The sequence below is a fragment of the Scyliorhinus canicula genome, chromosome 9 (genome assembly GCF_902713615.1).
Source record: "Scyliorhinus canicula chromosome 9, sScyCan1.1, whole genome shotgun sequence".
In the NCBI taxonomy this organism is placed as follows: Eukaryota; Metazoa; Chordata; class Chondrichthyes; order Carcharhiniformes; family Scyliorhinidae; genus Scyliorhinus; species Scyliorhinus canicula.
In genome coordinates, this window is record NC_052154.1 from 192920901 (window position 1) to 192939411 (window position 18511).

General features: G+C 45.7%; 1 protein-coding gene across 1 annotated transcript in view; it reads right to left on the bottom strand.

Moving 5' to 3' along the window:
• Positions 1-18511, bottom strand: part of zdhhc13 (zinc finger DHHC-type palmitoyltransferase 13) — a 57439-nt gene that overhangs the window by 30590 nt on the left and 8338 nt on the right. The window contains exons 3-8 of the mRNA XM_038808375.1: positions 17955-18077; positions 17751-17828; positions 9981-10125; positions 4747-4811; positions 4489-4651; positions 3799-3930 (exon numbers count right to left, since the gene is read on the bottom strand). Of these exons, the coding sequence (XP_038664303.1) occupies positions 3799-3930; positions 4489-4651; positions 4747-4811; positions 9981-10125; positions 17751-17828; positions 17955-18077 (706 nt within the window). The remainder of the gene's footprint in view (positions 1-3798; positions 3931-4488; positions 4652-4746; positions 4812-9980; positions 10126-17750; positions 17829-17954; positions 18078-18511) is intronic.

Sequence of the window (18511 nt, forward strand, 5' to 3'; positions counted from 1 at the left end):
GATTTGTTACCGCTGTCACTGGCGGGGAGGGTGCAGTCCATTAAGATGACGGTGCTCCCAAGGTTTTTGTTCCTGTTCCAGTGCCTCCCCATCCTTATCCCGAAGGCCTTTTTTAGGAGGGTCAACAGGAGTATTACGGGATTTGTGTGGGCGCATGGGACTCCGAGGGTGAGAAGAGTGTTCATGGAATGGGGCAGGGATGGGGGGGGCTGGCGCTGCCCAACCTCTGTGGGTACTATTGGGCTGCCAACGCAGCGATGGTGCGTAAGTGGGTAATGGACGAGGAAGGGGCAGCATGGAAGAGGATGGAGGTGGAGTCATGTGTGGGCACGAGCCTGGAGGCGCTGGTAACGGCGCCGTTGCCGCTCCCTCCAACGAGGTATACCACGAGCCCGGTGGTGGCGGCTACCCTCAAAATTTGGGGGCAATGGAGACGCATTGCGGAGAAGTGGGGGGCTCGATGGAGGCCCCGATACAGGGGAACCATCGGTTTGTCCCAGGGAGCATTGATGGCGGATTTCTGGGCTGGCACAGGGTAGGGGTTAGGAGGTTGAGGGACCTGTTTGTGGAGGGGAGGTTCGCGAGTTTGGGGGAGTTAGAGGGGAAGTTTGGGCTCCCCCCGGGGAACATGTTTAGGTACATGCAGGTGAGGGCGTTTGCCAGGCGGCAGGTGGAGGGGTTCCCCTTGCTGCCCCCACGTGGGGTGCGGGACAGGGTGCTCTCGGGGGTGTGGGTTGGAGGGGGGAGGATTTTGGACACATACCGGGTAATGCTGGAGGTAGACGAGGCCTCGGTGGAGGAACTGAAGGGGAAATGGGAAGAGGAGCTGGGTGAGGAGATTGAGGAGGGGACGTGGGCGGATGCCCTGGAGAGAGTGAATTCCTCCTCTTCCTGTGCGAGGCTTAGCCTCATACAGTTCAAGGTGATGCATCGGGCCCACATGACTGGGATGAGGATGAGTAGGTTTTTCGGGGGCGAGGACAGGTGTGCTAGGTGCTCGGGGATCCCAGCGAACCATGCCCATATGTTTTGGGCGTGCCCAGCGCTGGGGGAGTTTTGAAAGGGGGTAGCAAGGACGGTGTCGAGGGTGGTGGGATCCAGGGTCAAGCCAGGCTGGGGACTCGCAATTTTTGGGGTTGCAGTGGAGCCGGGAGTGCAAGAGGCGAAAGAGGCCGGGGTTTGGTTCGGGGGGGGGGGGGGGGGGGGGGGGACTGTGTACATGGGTTTGTGGGATGTGGCGGGTGTTATCTATTTCCCTTTTGTTGTTTGGGTGTTCTTTTGTTTTTTCTTCTGTTTGCAGTTGCATTTGAAGTTGGGTGGGTGTTGTTCTTGGGTTTTTACCGCGGTTGTTTCGTTAATATTGTTGTGATGTTTATATTTTGTAAACATCTTAATAAAAATTATTTTAAAAAAAGAAAATATTCAATGACCTTGACTCCTCCACTTCTGGAGCAAGACAGTTCCAAAGTCTCACGACCCTCCAAGAAAATAATTCTCCTAATTTTTGTTTTAAATGAGACCCCCCTTAATTTTAAACTGTGTCTCCAAGTTCTGGTATCTCCCACAGGGAGAAACATCTTTTACCACATCTACCCTGCCACGTCCCCTCAGGATCTTATAATTCTCAATAAGGTAACCTCGCATTCTTCTAAACTACAATGGAGACAATCCAACCTTTCCACACAAGTTAACAACCCCCCTCCAATTCCAGGCATCAGTCGAATGTTTCTCTGATCTGCTTTCAACACATTTATATCCAATATTAAATAGGTAGACCCAAACAATAGACAGCACTCTCCATGTGATCTCACTGTCATGTACAACTATAGCTTTTATTTACTATTACATTCTATTCCTCTTGCAGTAATTGGCAATATGCCATTTGCCTTCCTAATCACTTGCTGTACCTGCAAACTAACTTTTTGTGACTCATGAACTAGGACTCCCAGATCCTTCTGTACCGGAGTTCTACAATATCTCTTGATTAAAAGAACATACTGCTTTTGTATTCTTCCTGCCAAAATAGAAAAGTTCACATTTTCACACATGATACTCCTTTTGACAAACTTTTGCTCACTCATCTATCTATATCCCTTTGAAGGCTTATATCCTCTTCACAACTTACTTTCCAACATATCTTTGTGCTATTAACACATTTAGTAACCATATATTCAGTTCCTTCATCCACGTAATTGATATAAATTGTAAATAGTTGAGCTCCTAGCAATGATTCCTGCGGCACCTCACTCATCACACCTTCCCACCAAATAATTACCATTTATGCTTATTCGGCTTCCTGTTAGCTAACCTATCCTCTATGCATGTTTATATGTTATCCTCTAGTCTAGACCATGAGTCTTCCGTTGCAACATAACTTTAATGTGACACCTTTCCAAATGCCTTCTAGAAATCTATGTACGGCACATTCACAGGTTCTCCTTTATCCACGTTGCTTATTACCTCCTTAACGAATGCCAATAGATTAGTCAAACATTATTCCCTTTTCACAAAGCCATGTTGACTTTGCCTGATTGCACCAAGATTTTAAAAGTTCCAGCTATTATCTCCTTAATAAATTCCAGCATTTCCGATGACAGATGTTAAGCTAACTGGCATTTGGTTTCCTACTTTCTGCCTCTATCCTTTCTTGAATGAAGGAGTCACATTTACTGTGGGGTCTTTCCAGAATCTATGGAATTTTGAAAAGTGAAAACCAATGCATCTACTGTTTCAGCAGCCACTTCTTTTAAGATACTAGGATGAAGCCCATCAGAATCTGGGTATTGTCAGCTTTTAGTTCCAATAATTTTTGTTGTACCCTTTCTCTTGTGATTGTAATTGTTTTAAGTTCCTACCTCTCTTTCACCTCCTAATTCAGACTTATTTCTGGGATCTTATTTGTATCCCTCCTTCTTTGGCAATCACTCTTTAACGAGTAAAATTGCCCACCTAAGAAACCCCGTGTTACTGGGGTCCTTGCGTGCCCAATCCTAGAGCCACATCGTCGACTGCACACTTGGCAGGTGTTTCCAGGAGGTGGGATTGGTCCTCGGATGCTGGATCGCTGGTATTCCTTTGTCAGACTCCTTTATCAGTGCCTTCTCTCGCTGTCAGGTGTCCTTAAAGAATTGTGTCCCTTCAATCAAGAGGTTCCTCCAAGTTGCTCTATTCTGAGCAAGGCTTTGACGTTGATGTCGCATTTCTTGATGGAAGCTTTAATTTTCATTAATTTCCCCAGACACACTTTTTAGAGGACCAACACTCACTTATTTTTTCCTTTTTATTTAAAAACATATTTTTACTAAAGATTTTCCACTTATAACAAACAACACAAGAGATGGATTTTACACAATACAATACAATATAGCCAAAATTCAACCAACCATATAAATCCCATCCAAGAGAGAAAAAAACTGTCCCCCCCCCACCCCCCTAATAAATGAAACTAAAAAAACCCTCACTAACAACTGATGATGACTAACTCTTTAAAGAAGGAAATCTGGGCTGCCATCTCAGGTAGAACCCCTCAACCCACCCCCTGACGGGGTACTTCTTCAGATGTCAAAATTCCATAAGGTCACCTGACCACATTGAGGCACTGGGCGGAACAGAGGGCTTCCACCCCAGCAGTGCAGCCCCACTTTCCCCAGTACTGGTGCCCCATGAATTGAAATCCATTTTGCGCCATCATAATACTATGTAACAAGTCAAGAAATACACAAGAAAGCACAAAACACAATATCTACCCCTTTAGCAAAACACAACTAAATTCAAGAACAATTTTAATTTGTGACCTACCTTGTATTTTTCAAAACTCTTCAGAACCTTCAGCAAAAAATGGCCTCTACTTCTATCAATGGTTGCATCAAGCAGGCAGCGGATTATCCAAGGATTTCGGTTCTGCTGGGCCATCCCCAGAGGTGTTTCACCCTAAAAACAATTCAGCAAATTCCAAATTATCATTGTTCTATGTGTCACCTGATGCCCAAAAACAGGTCACTAGTCCAGGCATTGTCCTCTTTGCATGAGGCACAACACCCAAAATAACTAAAAGGAACAAAAGGGCAACACACCATTGAAGTGTATGCCCTTCCTACCCACCTCTCAGAAATGTGATGTGCAAAACGATTCAGTAATCTTTGGAATGCTGGATTACAACAGTATGGGGTATAGTAATAATAATGATCTTTATTGTCACAAGTAAGCTTACATTAATACTGCAATGAAGTTACTGTGAAAATCCCCTAGTCGCCACACTCCAGCGCCTGTTCATGTGTACAGAGGGAGAATTCAGAAACCTTGGTTCAGCCTTAACTGAGTATTGCATTCAAGTTCTGGCTCCATGCTTTAGAAAGGATGTGACGGCATTAGAGAAAAATACAGCCCAGGAAGAGGGCATTGAAAGGTTTCATAATAGAATATAATTAGATGTGTGGGCTACTTAAAATATTCAGACAAAGTCATGCAAGGTAGGCATTAGACACTTACCATTGCATTTATAGATTCAACGTTAGCACCAGCATCCAGTAGTACGCTCAATGCAGCCACATTTCCCGATAGCACCGCCCAGTGGAGTGGTGTGTTTCTGTGTACTTTATCAACAGCATTTATTGAAGCATTTAATTTTATAAGAAATCTGGTTGGCTCAGGCCTAGATGAAACAGATTACAATATTACACCTGCCGTACTGATCAAATAGATACACTATTTGTTTATGAAGCCAAAATACAAATATACTAGACTTACCCTATTATTCTGCTTGCTGCCATCATTAGTGCTGTTTGTCCATTCATATCAGGCGTGTCTATATCCTTAAAAACAGAAAACATCTCAGTTCCAGAGAAAAAAAACAACTTTTATATCAATGAGCTAACAAAACTACGTTGGGCAGCACGGTAGCACAAGTGGATAGCACTGTGGTTTCATAGCACCAGGGTCCCAGGTTCGATTCCCCGCTGGGTCACTATCTGTGTGGAGTCTGCACATTCCCCCCCGTGTCAGCGTGGGCTTCCTCTGGGTGCTCTGGTTTCCTCCCACAGTCCAAAGACGTGCAGGTTAGATGGATTGGCCATGATAAATTGCCCAGCGGTCTACATCCCACCCCAGGCAGAAGTGAGGAAGGCGCTGGATGAACTGTACACAGTCATAAACAACTATGAAACAGAACACCCGGAGGCCTTGTTCATTGTGGCCGGAGACTTCAACAAAGCCAACCTCAAGAGTGTACTGCCAAAATTCCACCAGCACATCTCCTGTCCCACCAGGGGCGACAACACTCTTGACCACTGCTACTCAAAAATCAAGGGCGCCTACCGTTCCATCCCCCGACCGCACTTTGGAAAATCAAACCATAAGACTGTGCTCCTTCTCCCGGCTTACAAGCAGAAACTCAAGCGGGAGAATCCGGCTAAGAAGGTTGTGCAGTGCTGGTCCGAGGAGACAGAAGAGCTCTTACGTGACTGCTTAGAGACAGTGGATTGGTCCATATTTAAGAACTCAGCGATTAACTTAAATGAGTATGCCACCACCGTCACAGACTTCATCAGCAAATGAAAGCAGTACGTACATTCCCCAACTGGAAACCATGGCTCAACCGCGAGATTGACTCCCTACTGAAGGACAGATCTGAGGCGTTCAAGGCAGACGACCCTGTCCTATACAAGAAATCCAGGTACGACCTCCGCAAAGCCATCCGAGATGCCAAGAGAGAATATCAAACTAAGCTAGAGTCACAGACAGACTCTCGGCGGTTGTGGCAAGGACTAAACAACATAACGGGCTACAAAGCAAAGCCAAGCAGTATCTCTGGCAGCAGCGCACCCCTCCCCGGTGAACTTAATGCATTCTATGCTCGGTTTGAGCAGGTAACCAACAATCCGCTGTTGAGTGCCCCAGCAGCCCATAATTCACCCATACCCACCATCACAGTTTCCAAAGTCAGATCGGCCTTCCTGAAAGTGAACCCACGGAAGGCGATGGGCCCGGACGGGATCCCTGGTCTTGGCACTCAGAGCCTGCGCATACCAGCTGGCAGAGGTATTCACAGACATCTTTAACCTATCCCTGCTCCACTCCGAGGTCCCCACCTGTTTGAAGAAGACCACCATCATACCACCAAAGAAGAACCAGGCAACATGCCTCAATGATTACCGCCCGGTGGCCCTGACGTCAGTTGTAATGAAGTGCTTCGAGAGGCTGATCATGAAGCGCATCACCTCCATACTCCTGGAACACCTTGACCTACTTCAATTCGCATACCGTCGCAACCGGTCCACATCAGACGCCATTTCCCTGGCCCTACACTCATCCTTAGAGCATCTCGAAAACAAGGACTCCTACATCAGACTCCTATTTGTTGACTACAGCTCCGCCTTCAACACCATAATCCCAGCCAAGCTCATATCAAAGCTCCAAAACCTAGGACTTGGCTCTCCACTCTGCAACTGGATCCTTGACTTTCTCACCAACAGACCACAGTGAGTAAGAATGAACACCAACACCTCCTCCACAATAGTCCTCAATACCGGTGCCCCGCAAGGATGCGTACTTAGCCCCCTACCCTACTCCCTGTACACACGACTGCGTGGCAAAACTTGGTTCCAACTCCATCTACGAGTTTGCTGACAATACGACCAAAGTGGGCCGGATCTCGAATAACGACAAGTCCGAATACAGGAGGGAGATAGAGAACCTAGTGGAGTGGTGTAACAACGACAATCTCTCCCTCAATGCCAGCAAAACTAAAGAGCTGGTCATCGACTTCAGGAAGCAAAGTACTGCACACACTCCTGTCAGCATCAACGGGGCCGAGGTGGAGATGGTTAGCAGTTTCAAATTCCTAGGGGTGCACATCACCAAAAATCTGTCCTGGTCCACTGACGTCGACGCTATCACCAAGAAAGCACAACAGCGCCTATGCTTCCTCAGGAAACTAAGGAAATTCGGCATGTCCACATTAACCCTTACCAACTTTTACAGATGCACTATAGAAAGCATCCTATCGGGCTGCATCACAGCCTGGTATGGCAACTGCTCGGCCCAGGACCGCAAGGAACTTCAGAGAGTCGTGAATACCGCCCAGTCCATCATATGAACCTGCCTCCCATCCATGGACTCCATCTACACCTCCCGCTGCCGGGGGAAAGCGGGCAGCATAATCAAGGATCCCTCCCACCCGGCTTACTCACTTTTCCAACTTCTTCCATCGGGCAGGAGATTTAGAAGTCTGAGAGCACACACGAACAGACTCAAAAACAGCTTCTTCCCCACTGTCACCAGACTCCTAAATGACCCTTTTATTGACTGACCTCATTAACACTACACCCTGTATGCTTCAACCGATGCCAATGCTTATGTAGTTACATTGTATATCTTGTGTTGCCCTATTATGTATTCTCATGTATTTTCTTGAATTTTGTTTAATTCCCTTTTCTTCCATGTACTGAATGATCTGTTGAGCTGCTTGCAGAAAAATACTTTTCACTGTACCTCGGTACACGTGACAATAAACAAATCCAATCCAAATCCAAATCCAATCCTTAGTAACCAAAAAGGGTTAGGAGGGGTTATTGGGTTACGGGGATAGGGTTGAAATGAGGCTTAAGTGGGTTGGCGCAGACTCGATGGGCCGAATGGCCTCCTTCTGCACTGTATGTTCTATGTAATCTATGTAAAACTGATTGGATTGGTCTCTGCGATACAATTCAAAATAAGGGAGGGAGGTCCCCAAGTCCGTGTGGTCGCACCCCCACAACCCAATAAGATGTCCAAAGATGTGCGGGTTAGGTGGATTGGCCATGCTAAATTGCCCGTAGTGTCCTACAAAAAGTAAGGTTAAGGGGGGGTTGTTGGGTTACGGGTATAGGGTGGATACGTGGGTTTGAGTAGGGTGATCATTGCTCAGCACAACATCGAGGGCCGAAGGGCCTGTTCTGTGCTGTACTGTTCTATGTTCTATGTGCAGGCTAGGTAGATTGGCCACACTAAATTGCCCCTTAATTGGGGGGGGGGGAGGGGGGAGAAAGAAAATAAGGGAGGGAAAAGGATACTGTGGAAGAACAACCGGATTGCACAAAACTAAATTGACTGATAGCTGCTGGAAGGCTAAGATCTTTCCCTCGTGCCCACTTGCAAAGCAAATGATCAATAGTTTGAAAACCAAGACAAAGCAAATTTCCAGAGAATTTTGGTACACTGTAATTGTAGTTGTGGAGATCTGTGACTGCTGAAGCTTACAAAATTTCATCTAATTGCAGAAATGTGCAGCTGTATAGTGGCACCGAAATTAATCAGGCATACCAAATTTCATACAAATTAACTGCAATTCAATTATTAGATATCAACTTCTCCTCAGTGTTAGGTTTAGCACGGGACGTGAGGGATGCTGGTTAGACCAGCGCATTTGCTGCCCATCTCTAGTTGACCTTGAGAAGGTGGTGGTGAGTTATCTTCTTGAACCGCCGCAGTCCTTGAAGTGTAGGTACACCCACTGTGCTGTTAGGGAGGGAGTTCCAGGATTTTGACCCAGCGACAGTGAAGGAACGGTGATATATTTCCAAGTCAGGGTGGTGAGTAACTTGGAGGGACACCTCCAGCTGGTGGGGTTCCCAGGTATCTGCTGCTCTAGGTGGTAGTGGGTTTGGAAGGTGCTGTCTAAGAAACCTTGGTCAGTTACTGCAGTGCATCTTGTAGATGCTACACACAGCTGCCACTGTTCGTTGGTGGTGGAGAGTTTGAATGTTTATGGAAGGGGTAGCAATGAAGCTGCTTTGTCCTGGATGGTGTCGAGCTTCTTGAGTGTTGTTGGAGCTGCACTCATCCAGGCAAGTGGAGAGTATTCCATTACACTCCTGGCTTGTGCCTTGGCGCCGGAATGTGGCAACTGGGGGCTTTTCACAGTAACTTCATTGAAGCCTACTTGTGACAATAAGCGATTATTATTATTGTAGATGGTGGACAGGCTTTGTGGGCTGGGGTGGGGGGGGGGGGGCTGTCAGGAGGGGAGTTACTCACCATAGGATTCCTAGTCTGTGTGTTGCCCTGGTAGCCAGAGTATTAATGCGGCTAGTCCAGTTCAGTTTCTGATCAATGGTAACGCCCCCCAGGATGTTGATTGTGGAGGATTCAGCGATGGTAATGCCATTGAATGTCAAGGGCAGTGGTTAGATCCTCTCTTGTAGGAAATGGTCATTGCCTGACACTTGTGTGGCACGAATGTAACTTGCCAGTCCAAGCCTGGCTATTGTCCAGGTTTTACTGAAGTGGACATGGACTGCTTCAGTATCAGAGGAGTTGCAAATGGTGCTGAGCATTGTGCAGATATCTGCAAACATCCCCACTTCTGACCTTATGATGGAAGGGAGGTCATTGATGAAGCAGCTGAAGATGGTTGGGCCTAGGACACTACCCTGAGGAACTCCTGTAGTGATGTTCTGGGGCTGAGATTATTGACCCCCAACCATCTTCCTTTGTGGCAGGCATGACTCCAAGCAGCAGAGAGTTTCCCCCCTGATTCCCATCGACTCCAGTTTAGCTGGGGCTCCTTGATGCCATACTCGGTCAAATGCTGCCATGATGTCAAGGGCAGGCACTCTCACCTCACCTCTAGCATTCAGCTCTTTTGTCCATGTTTGAACCAACATGGTTGGTGAGTGGAACTGAGTGACCCTGGCGGAACCCAAACTGAGCATCCATGAGCAGGTTATTGCTGAGTAAGTGCCGTTTAATAGCACTGTCGATGACTCCTTCCATCACTTTGCTGATGATGGAGTAGACTTATAGGGCTGCAATTGGCTGGGTTAGATTTGTCCTGTTTCTTGTGTACAGGAAACACCTGGGCAATTTTCCACATTACCAGGTAAATGCCAGTATTAAAGCTGTACTGGAACAGCTTGGCTAGGCCTTGCTAAGCTTGCCTTTTATTATGACAATACAAGTATAGTCAAGTCCCGTTGCACCATGCAAAAAACAAACCAACATACCTGATCTTTTGCCACAAGGTATGCCACGATAGGCATATGTTGGAACTGAACTGCAAGGTGAAGACAGGTGAATCCTTCTCTATCGACCAGTGTGGGATCCGAACCATGTTTCAATAGTAACACAACCATAGACAAGTGGCCTTGTCTGGAATATATTAAAAAAAGATTTCTTTTATGGTTTTAAAAAATCTCATTAGTGTAACTTACAATGCCAGTTAGAAATGTTTTTACAATCAGCAACAAACTGCAAAATATTTAATGCTTATTTGGCACAAATCAATTTGTCTAATTTATGAGTCGCTGATACATCTTTCATTTTCTTTATTGGCACGGTTTGAATTTAAATGCATTGTTTAGCTTCAACTTGATTGTAGCAGAGTGCAGCAGCTTCATTGCAAATTGTACAACATTTCCTATTTTTATGCCAATCCGGTCAACTCTTTACTCCGCGCACTTCCACATTTACGATTATGCGCTTTCTACTTCTTCAGAACCTATCTGGACCTAACAGGTCAGGAACATCAACAGAATTCTTGTATGACAGAATTCAGTTAATGGAAATAAGAACATTATTCAAAGACAAAGGGACAGACAAATTCTCAATTTGTCACTTATTTGGGGGGGGGGGGGGGGGGGAGGAGCAAAGGTAATATAAGAACAAAGAACAAAGAAAATTACAGCACAGGAACAGGCCCTTCAGCCCTCCCAGCCTGCGCCGATCCAGATCCTTTATCTAAACCTGTCTCCTATTTTCCAAGGTCTACTTCCCTCTGTTCCCCGCCCGTTCATATATCTGTCTGGTAAAGCGTTCCAGGCACCCACCACCCTCTGCGTAAAAAACTTTCCACGCACATCTCCCTTAAACTTTCCCCCTCTCACCTTGAAATCGTGACCCCATGTAATTGACACCCCCACTCTTGGGAAAAGCTTGTTGCTATCCACCCTGTCCATACCTCTCAATTTTGTAGACCTCAATCAGGTCCCCCCCTCAACTTCCGTCTTTCCAACGAAAACAATCCTAATCTACTCAACCTTTCTTCATAGCTAGCACCCTCCATACCAGGCAACATTCTGGTGAACCTCCTCTGCATCCTCTCCAAACCATCCACATCCTTCTGGTAATGTGGCAACCAGAACTGCACACAGTATTCCAAATGTGGCCGAACCAAAGTCCTATACAACTGTAACATGACCTGCCAACTCTTGTACTCAATACCCCTTCCGATGAAGGCAAGCATGCTGTATGCCTTCTTGACCACTCTATCCACCTGCGTTGCCACCTTCAGGGTACAATGGACCTGAACTCCCAGATCTCTCTGTACATCAATTTTCCCCAAGACCCTTCCATTGACTATATAGTCCGCTCTTGAATTTGATCTTCCAAAATGCATCACCTCGCATTTGTCTGGATTGAACTCCATCTGCCATTTCTCTGCCCAACTCTCCAATCTATCTATATTTTGTTGTATTCTCTGACAGTCCTCCTTGCTATCTGCAACTCCACCAATCTTAGTATCATCTGCAAACTTGGTAATCAGACCACCTATACCCTCCTCCAGGTCATTTATGTAGATCACAAACAACAGTAGTCCGAGCACGGATCCCTCTGGAACACCACTAGTCACCCTTCTCCATTTTGAGACACTCCCTTCCATCACTACTCTGTCTCCTGTTGCCCAGCCAGTTCTTTATAGAAAATAAAATATAGAAAATAACAGAATCCCAGTGCCGCAGAATCAATTACCAAGGTTATTCAACCAAGGTGACACTGTCAAGACTCAAGCTCTGCACTTTCGCAACTTTCTATAGGGAACTTATAATGCCATCAAGCAGCTTTTGTAATAAAATATAACTGATCACAGATGTAGGGTGAGGGGTGGTAGATTTGGAACTGAGATGGGGAGGCACTGCTTCTTGCAGAAGGTGGTGAATTTGCGGAACTCACTACCCCATAGTGCGGTGTCCAAATCATTAAATGGTTTCAAGAGGGAGATGGATATATTTATGATAAAAAAACAGGTTAAGGGGATATGGGAACCAGGTAGGGAGGTGGCTTTGAGACCAGGAAGAGATTGAATGGCAGAGCAGGCTCGAGGGACCTACTTCTTCTCCTGATTCCTATGTTCCTATAACATTCAAGGCTATGAACTAAATGTTGACAAATGGGATTAGGTAGACAGCTCAGGTGTTTTCCATGCATCTGTGCAGGCTCGATGGGCCAAAGGGCCTCTTCTGCAATGCATTATTCTGTGATTGTTACGAATGAGGTTTACAAGATTTTTATGCTTTGGGATTGTATCTTTTAACTCAGGGCAAAAGGGGAAGGGGGCATCATGTGAACTGTTCTGACATCAGCCTGACAATAGGCCTGGGTAACGCAGTTGTTAAAGGGAAGCTCAGTTTGTTTTGTTGGAAAGAAAGTGGAGACAATGACAGCAGTATCTGTGTTTATAGTGGTTAGACTGCTAGTCTCCAAAGTCCCAGGAAGGTGTTGAAAATGGCAGCTTTAAAAATTCTTCAAAACCTGAATAAAAATACTTAAAAAAAAAAAGAAAATGGCAGCTTTGTGGACAGTTTTGCCTGAAATCATCCATTTACTTTCAGGATTTAAAAAAAATTGTTGATGTCTCAAAGGTAGCTAATCAGCATTTCTACATGGATACAAAGCCTGTGTGATTCACATTGCTAGGGGCATGAGCTTTGAGTAGGTTTCTAAGGTATCCCTGAAACTTGCAGACGCAGGCAGTCTTCCAGAATCTGGGAGAGAGCATTTAGAAGCAAAAAAAGCTCTTTGATTTACCATGCAGTAATGTAGCGGGAGCCATGCTTGGATTGAAAAGACCAAATTCATGAGCATTCATGTAGCTTATGAATGAGGGGGAATCTCCAGGAAAAACCTGCACCATGGAAAATTGTTCTAGGGTTAAAAAGATACCAGGTTGGGAAGAGAAAGGAACGGAAGTAAAATCTCAGGAGCTGAGAATCACTTTGGACTGGGTTCGGGGAAACTCAAATTACTACATAAGGGAGTGTCTCAATTGTGTTTAAAATGAAAGTTCTGTTCTACAGTTTAAAGTAAGAGTTGCCTTTAAAAATAGCATTTTGTCAATAATGCTTTTAGTCTACGCCTGGTATATATGTGAGGTTGAGCCTGGTCCAACTCAAGGTAGTGTTTAGGGTTACAGTGAAAGTATTAAAACATGAAATCTGGATTCATCCTTTCAGCTATCAACTAGAAGCTCAAATTGGTGTAGAAGTTTTTAGTTTAGATGGGCAGCATGGTCGGCGCAGACTTGGAGGGCCGAAGGGCCTGTTCCTGTGCTGTACTTTTCTTTGTTCTTAGGTTATCGGTCTCTACAGAGATCGTAACAGTAATGGCTCCTTGGTAGTAATCTAATTCAGTATAAGAAATGTAATCCAGTCTTAACACGCAAGATACATGCTAACTAAGATCAAAGACAAAACAAAATAAATCAAAGGACATTACAAAAATGAATAGTTTGCTTAGTTCTCCTATAACATCACTACTAATAAGATTTTAAACTCATTTATCAAATTTGAAGATGAATCTGAAGTTTAAGTACTAACAAGTTGAAAAACTATTCTGAATAACAGTAGTCCAAAATTAAGAGATTTTCCCCAAACTTAATTTGTTGTATGTAATAGTTGGCTACAAATCCTATAAATTAGCGAGTTGGAGAACAGACGAGTAGAACATGATTTTAAAAAAATATATTTTTATTATGCTTTTGTCATTTTAAACAAAAATACAAGCAGTAACCGTAAACTAAAAACAATAAACTAATCAACCTCCCCCTCTCAAGGCAAACACCCCCTGCCCCAAGCACCCTCTCTCCCCCCAAGCTAACAGTGACCGATTCCTTGAAATACAATATAAATTGTATATCGATCAATTGACCCCCTCACAGCATATTTAACCTTCGAGGAGCAAAAACACCTCAAGTTCCCTAGCCACACCGAGGTACTAGGTGGCGTCACCAACCTCCAACTCAACAGGACCTGCCTCCGAGCAATGAGCAATCAATGAGGCGAAGGCAAGAACATCTGCCCCAGCACCCATCTGCAGCCCTGACAGATCCAAGACCCCAAATCTAGCCGCTAAAGGACAGGGCTCCAGCTCAATATTCAGGATCGCCGACATGCAAGAAACAACTTATTCTGGCTTATTGAGGTGCACCCTAAACACTACCTTGAGTTGGACCAGGCTCAACCTCACACACAATGATGAAGCATTCACCCATGGAAGAGCTTCACTCCACTTCTTCCTCCATTTTGGCCTTCTTCCCTCTGCCGAGACCAAATCCTCCCCTAAAATCCGTCCATATATACCAGGCGTACGACTCTCATCCAACCCCTCTCCAGCAAGGATTCTCGCCAGCAAGGAAGATGGCAATGCCTCTGGGAATGACGGAAACATCCATCTAACAACATTTTGTATCTGGAGGTACCTGAAGAGTCCGGGGCCAAGAGCCCAATTTCTCTTTCAATTCTTCCAGACTGGCAAACCGCCCCTCCAGAAATAGATTGCGCACTCTCTCCAGCCCCTTCCCACCTCAAATGTAGCGTCCACCCTTGCTGGCTCAAACAGGTGGTCAACCTTGACCCCAGCTTGAAATGTTGATGGAGTTGCCTCCATATTTTTAAAGTGGAGACATCAACCGGCTATGACGAGTACTTTGCTCCCGGAGGAAATGGAAGAGAGGCTGTCACCAGGACCCTCAAACTGGACCTTCTACACAACTCAGACTCCATATGCACCCAGGTAGACCCTGGGTCCCCATGTCAGCGGCCCAGTAATAAAATATCAAATTTGGCAGTGCAAGGCCCCCCGACTGTCTGTCCCTTTGTAGAACACCCCTCCGAATCCTCGGAGCTTTCCCCGCCCTGATACCGAAAGCTCGTCCGGACAGGTAAAAAGACAGTACCTCCAGACAGACTCCTTTCCCTGGAGTGTGGACTCGCTCTTCTCTAAATTGAACTTGTTTCCAGAGAAGGAGCCAAAGCTCTTCAGTTTACTCATTATGTCTCCCGTAGCTGGCCCCGGATCCTTCCCATATAACAGAAAATCATCTGCATACAGGGACACATACCACCCCTAAGTATCCCGCTCCACTTGTTTGAGGCCCTGAGGGCCATGGCCAGTGGCTCAATCGCTAAAGCGAACAGAAGGGAAGAGACATAGGACACTCCTGCCTCGTCCCCCCGTGCAACCGAAAAGACCCCAGCCCCTCCGCCCACTCTGCCCCCGTTCACTAGCTTACTCCTTATTAATAGTGAGGTAGCCCCCACCCAGACTCGCAATCTCGCCGATACACCACCCCAAATCGCACTCCTTTGTTGTACAACACTGCCTTCACCTGTTGAAGGCCTCATGCCTCTTTGCCAACTCGGTTCGGATATCTTGGTAGATTCAAACTGCGTGTCCGTTCCAGTCAATATTATCGTTTTTCATGGCCCACTCCAGGCCTTGATCCACTATGGAGTTATGGAAGCGAATATTCACTGCCCGTGGTGGCTCATTCAGCCCTGTCTCTTGCTAGAGTGCGCGATGGGCGCTATCCACTATGGAGGGACGAACATGTCACTCCGCCCCTTACCAACGGAGAAGACATCTCCGAGAAGTACTCAGTTGGCCGCGAGCCCTCCGCTCCCTCTGGCAACCACACACAACCCGAGAGTCAATCGCCTCGACTCGTTTTCCAAGACCTCAACCTTTGTTTTTAGATTCTTGTTCCTCTCTGCCATAAGCAGTATCTCAGCTTCTAGCAAAGCGAGTTGCCCCTCATGCCGTGACAAGGCCTCCTCCGCGCCCTTCAGCGTCAGGCCTTGCTCCTTCACAGCATTCGATGTCACAGAATCATAGAATTTACAGTGCAGATGGAGGCCAATCAGCCCATCGAGTCTGCACCAACCCCTAGAAAGAGCACCCTACTTAAGCCCACATCTCCACCCTATCTCAGTAACCCCACCTAACTTTTTTTGGACACGAAGAGCAATTTATCATGGCCGATCCACCTAACCTGCACATCTTTGGACTGTGGGAGGAAACCGGAGCACCCAGAGGAAACCCACACAGACACGGGGAGAATGTGCAGACTCCGCACAGACAGTGACCCAGCGGGGAATCGAACCTGGGATCCTGGAGCTGAGAAGCAACAGTGCTAGCCACTGTGCTGCCATGCCGCCCGTGCTACACTCATCACAAGGAGGCATGTTGAACAGAAAATATTGCGCATATCAACTTTCCCATCTTCCACATGAATATTTGGATCTTATGCAGCTGCTTTCGGATCGTGTCCAATGCCTCCTTGCTACCCTGCCTCCTAATGCCGCCTCCTCAATTGTGGCTTTGAAACGAGTCCTTCAACTCCGTTCCTTGCCAATCAAACTGTCTTCCATCTGCTTTCTGAACCCCTCTAGCTCCTGTGTCATCACCACAGCCAACATGTCTACCGTGATGGGTGTGGCCACCTCCGCCATCTTCTCTCCCTCAGATTCCCTCGCCACACTACCTGCCCGGAGTTTCGTTCCAGTGAGCTTTTTCATTGAAATTTATGACATAGCTCCGTCGACCAATCATTACCCAGTTCGGCCAGCTGAGTTTCAACACAAAAGCCCCCCGGGAAACAGGCAAAAGGGATCGAGAAACAAGGACCCTGGCGGGAGCCACTTTTCGTGCAACTTTCTCTCACATGCCATCACCAGAGGTTCCTACTGGAACATGATTGATGACGCTACAGATTATTATTAACCCAGGCAAGACCCCAACAAAAGCTAGGATACTGAGCAGAAATTCCAATATTTTATTTTAATCTTGTAAAGCTATGAGGAAAAGGTCTCCCACTCCAGGAGTGGTTGCACAAAGAAATAGAGATATGGTATATTACAACAAACTCTATTAGTAATGCAGTATTAAAATATCTTTAACATCACACCAGAAATAGCTTACAATTACCCCAAAAACAATGATACTCAATACGCTGAATACAATACCCATAATTGCCATCTTCATTCCCAAACAAGAAAAATCATCTCAGCTCTCAATCCACTGTTTAAATGCCTGCTTTCCCGAGATGTCTGGACAATCTACTTTGAGAAAGAAAGATCTTTTGACATTACTTTAAAGAAAATATCAGACTCCTGTCAGGCCCATGCAGAAACTCTGGCAGTATTCCTTCAGAAGCTGTTTCAACTTGTTTGTTCACCTTTCCAGCCACACTGCTCAGCTGTCTGCAGACGTATCTTTTAACTGAACTGCAGAGAGCAAACTGCTTGACTTCTGTTCACAACTTCATCTAGAACTCCACTGGCCTGCTTTCTGCAAAATGCCGGATACCTTGGCTCCAGCCAGTAACGACATCATCTTGCCAAGGTGAATTCTAATTAACTCTACAGGGAATCCCCTTATTCGAAACAAAACTGCATTAGCCCAAGAAAAACTTTACGATGGCTTAATTGCACCACTGGCTCCCAAAACCTTTGCTGTCTTTCAAACTAGGAGCTTTTATAAACATGACTGCAGCAATCACACACACTAACCCAGGCTTTTAACCCTTACTGCACCAAATAACTGTAACACAATATAGCTGAAATTCCTACACTCATCACAAGATGGCATGTCCAACAGAAAGCTCTGCACACATCAACTTTCCCATCCCCCACAAAAATATTTGGATCTCAGGCCTCGAGCGCTACACCACAAAATATTTCTAAAACTTTCTCAAGAACTCCATATTTCTGCAACTCTACCTGGTCGCCCAATGAAGAGGTGTTGAATTTAAATCTCCACCCAGCTGGTCCACAATGGCGCCTTTTGAAACATAGTATCTGTGGATGAATTTTGGTGAAGTTAATACAATGCAAATATAAGTCATGCAAATTTGTATTGGGCTACTGTACAATTGAAATGTAAGAATGATAACATACTTTACGAAGAGAATGGACGGGACTTACTTGACGAGCTCTATTCGGTTATTGATGGCTGCCCAGTGAAGCAATGAAACATTCTCTTTGTCAGGCCGTCTAACATCATAACCAGCTTCTATTAGCTCTTTACATCTTTCAATTATTCCGTATCTGGAAGTTCAAAACGGATTCTTTGTTAGAAAGGAAGGGGAAACAGAAGTGGATTGCACCTAAAGATTAGTTTCTTGCAAATAGAAGTTCATCCATAAATGTTGGCAATTATGAAATGGCACTTCCCAGCCCATTAGCTATTTTTGAAGTGTGGGCACTGTTGGGAAACATACCAGCGGATTTGTGCACTGCAAAGTCCCACAACCTCCAATGAGCTAACTGACCAGGCAATCCAGTTTTGTGATGTTGGCATTAACTAGATCACCAGGAGAGCATTAAAAAAAAAAATTCATTCATGGAACGTGGGTGTCATGATCAAGGCCATTATTCATTGTCTAATCCCTCATTGCCTCGGAGGTGGTGACAAGCCGCTTTCTTGAACCACTGCATGCCTTGTGGTGGAGGTACACCTATGGTGCTGTTCAGGAGGAAGT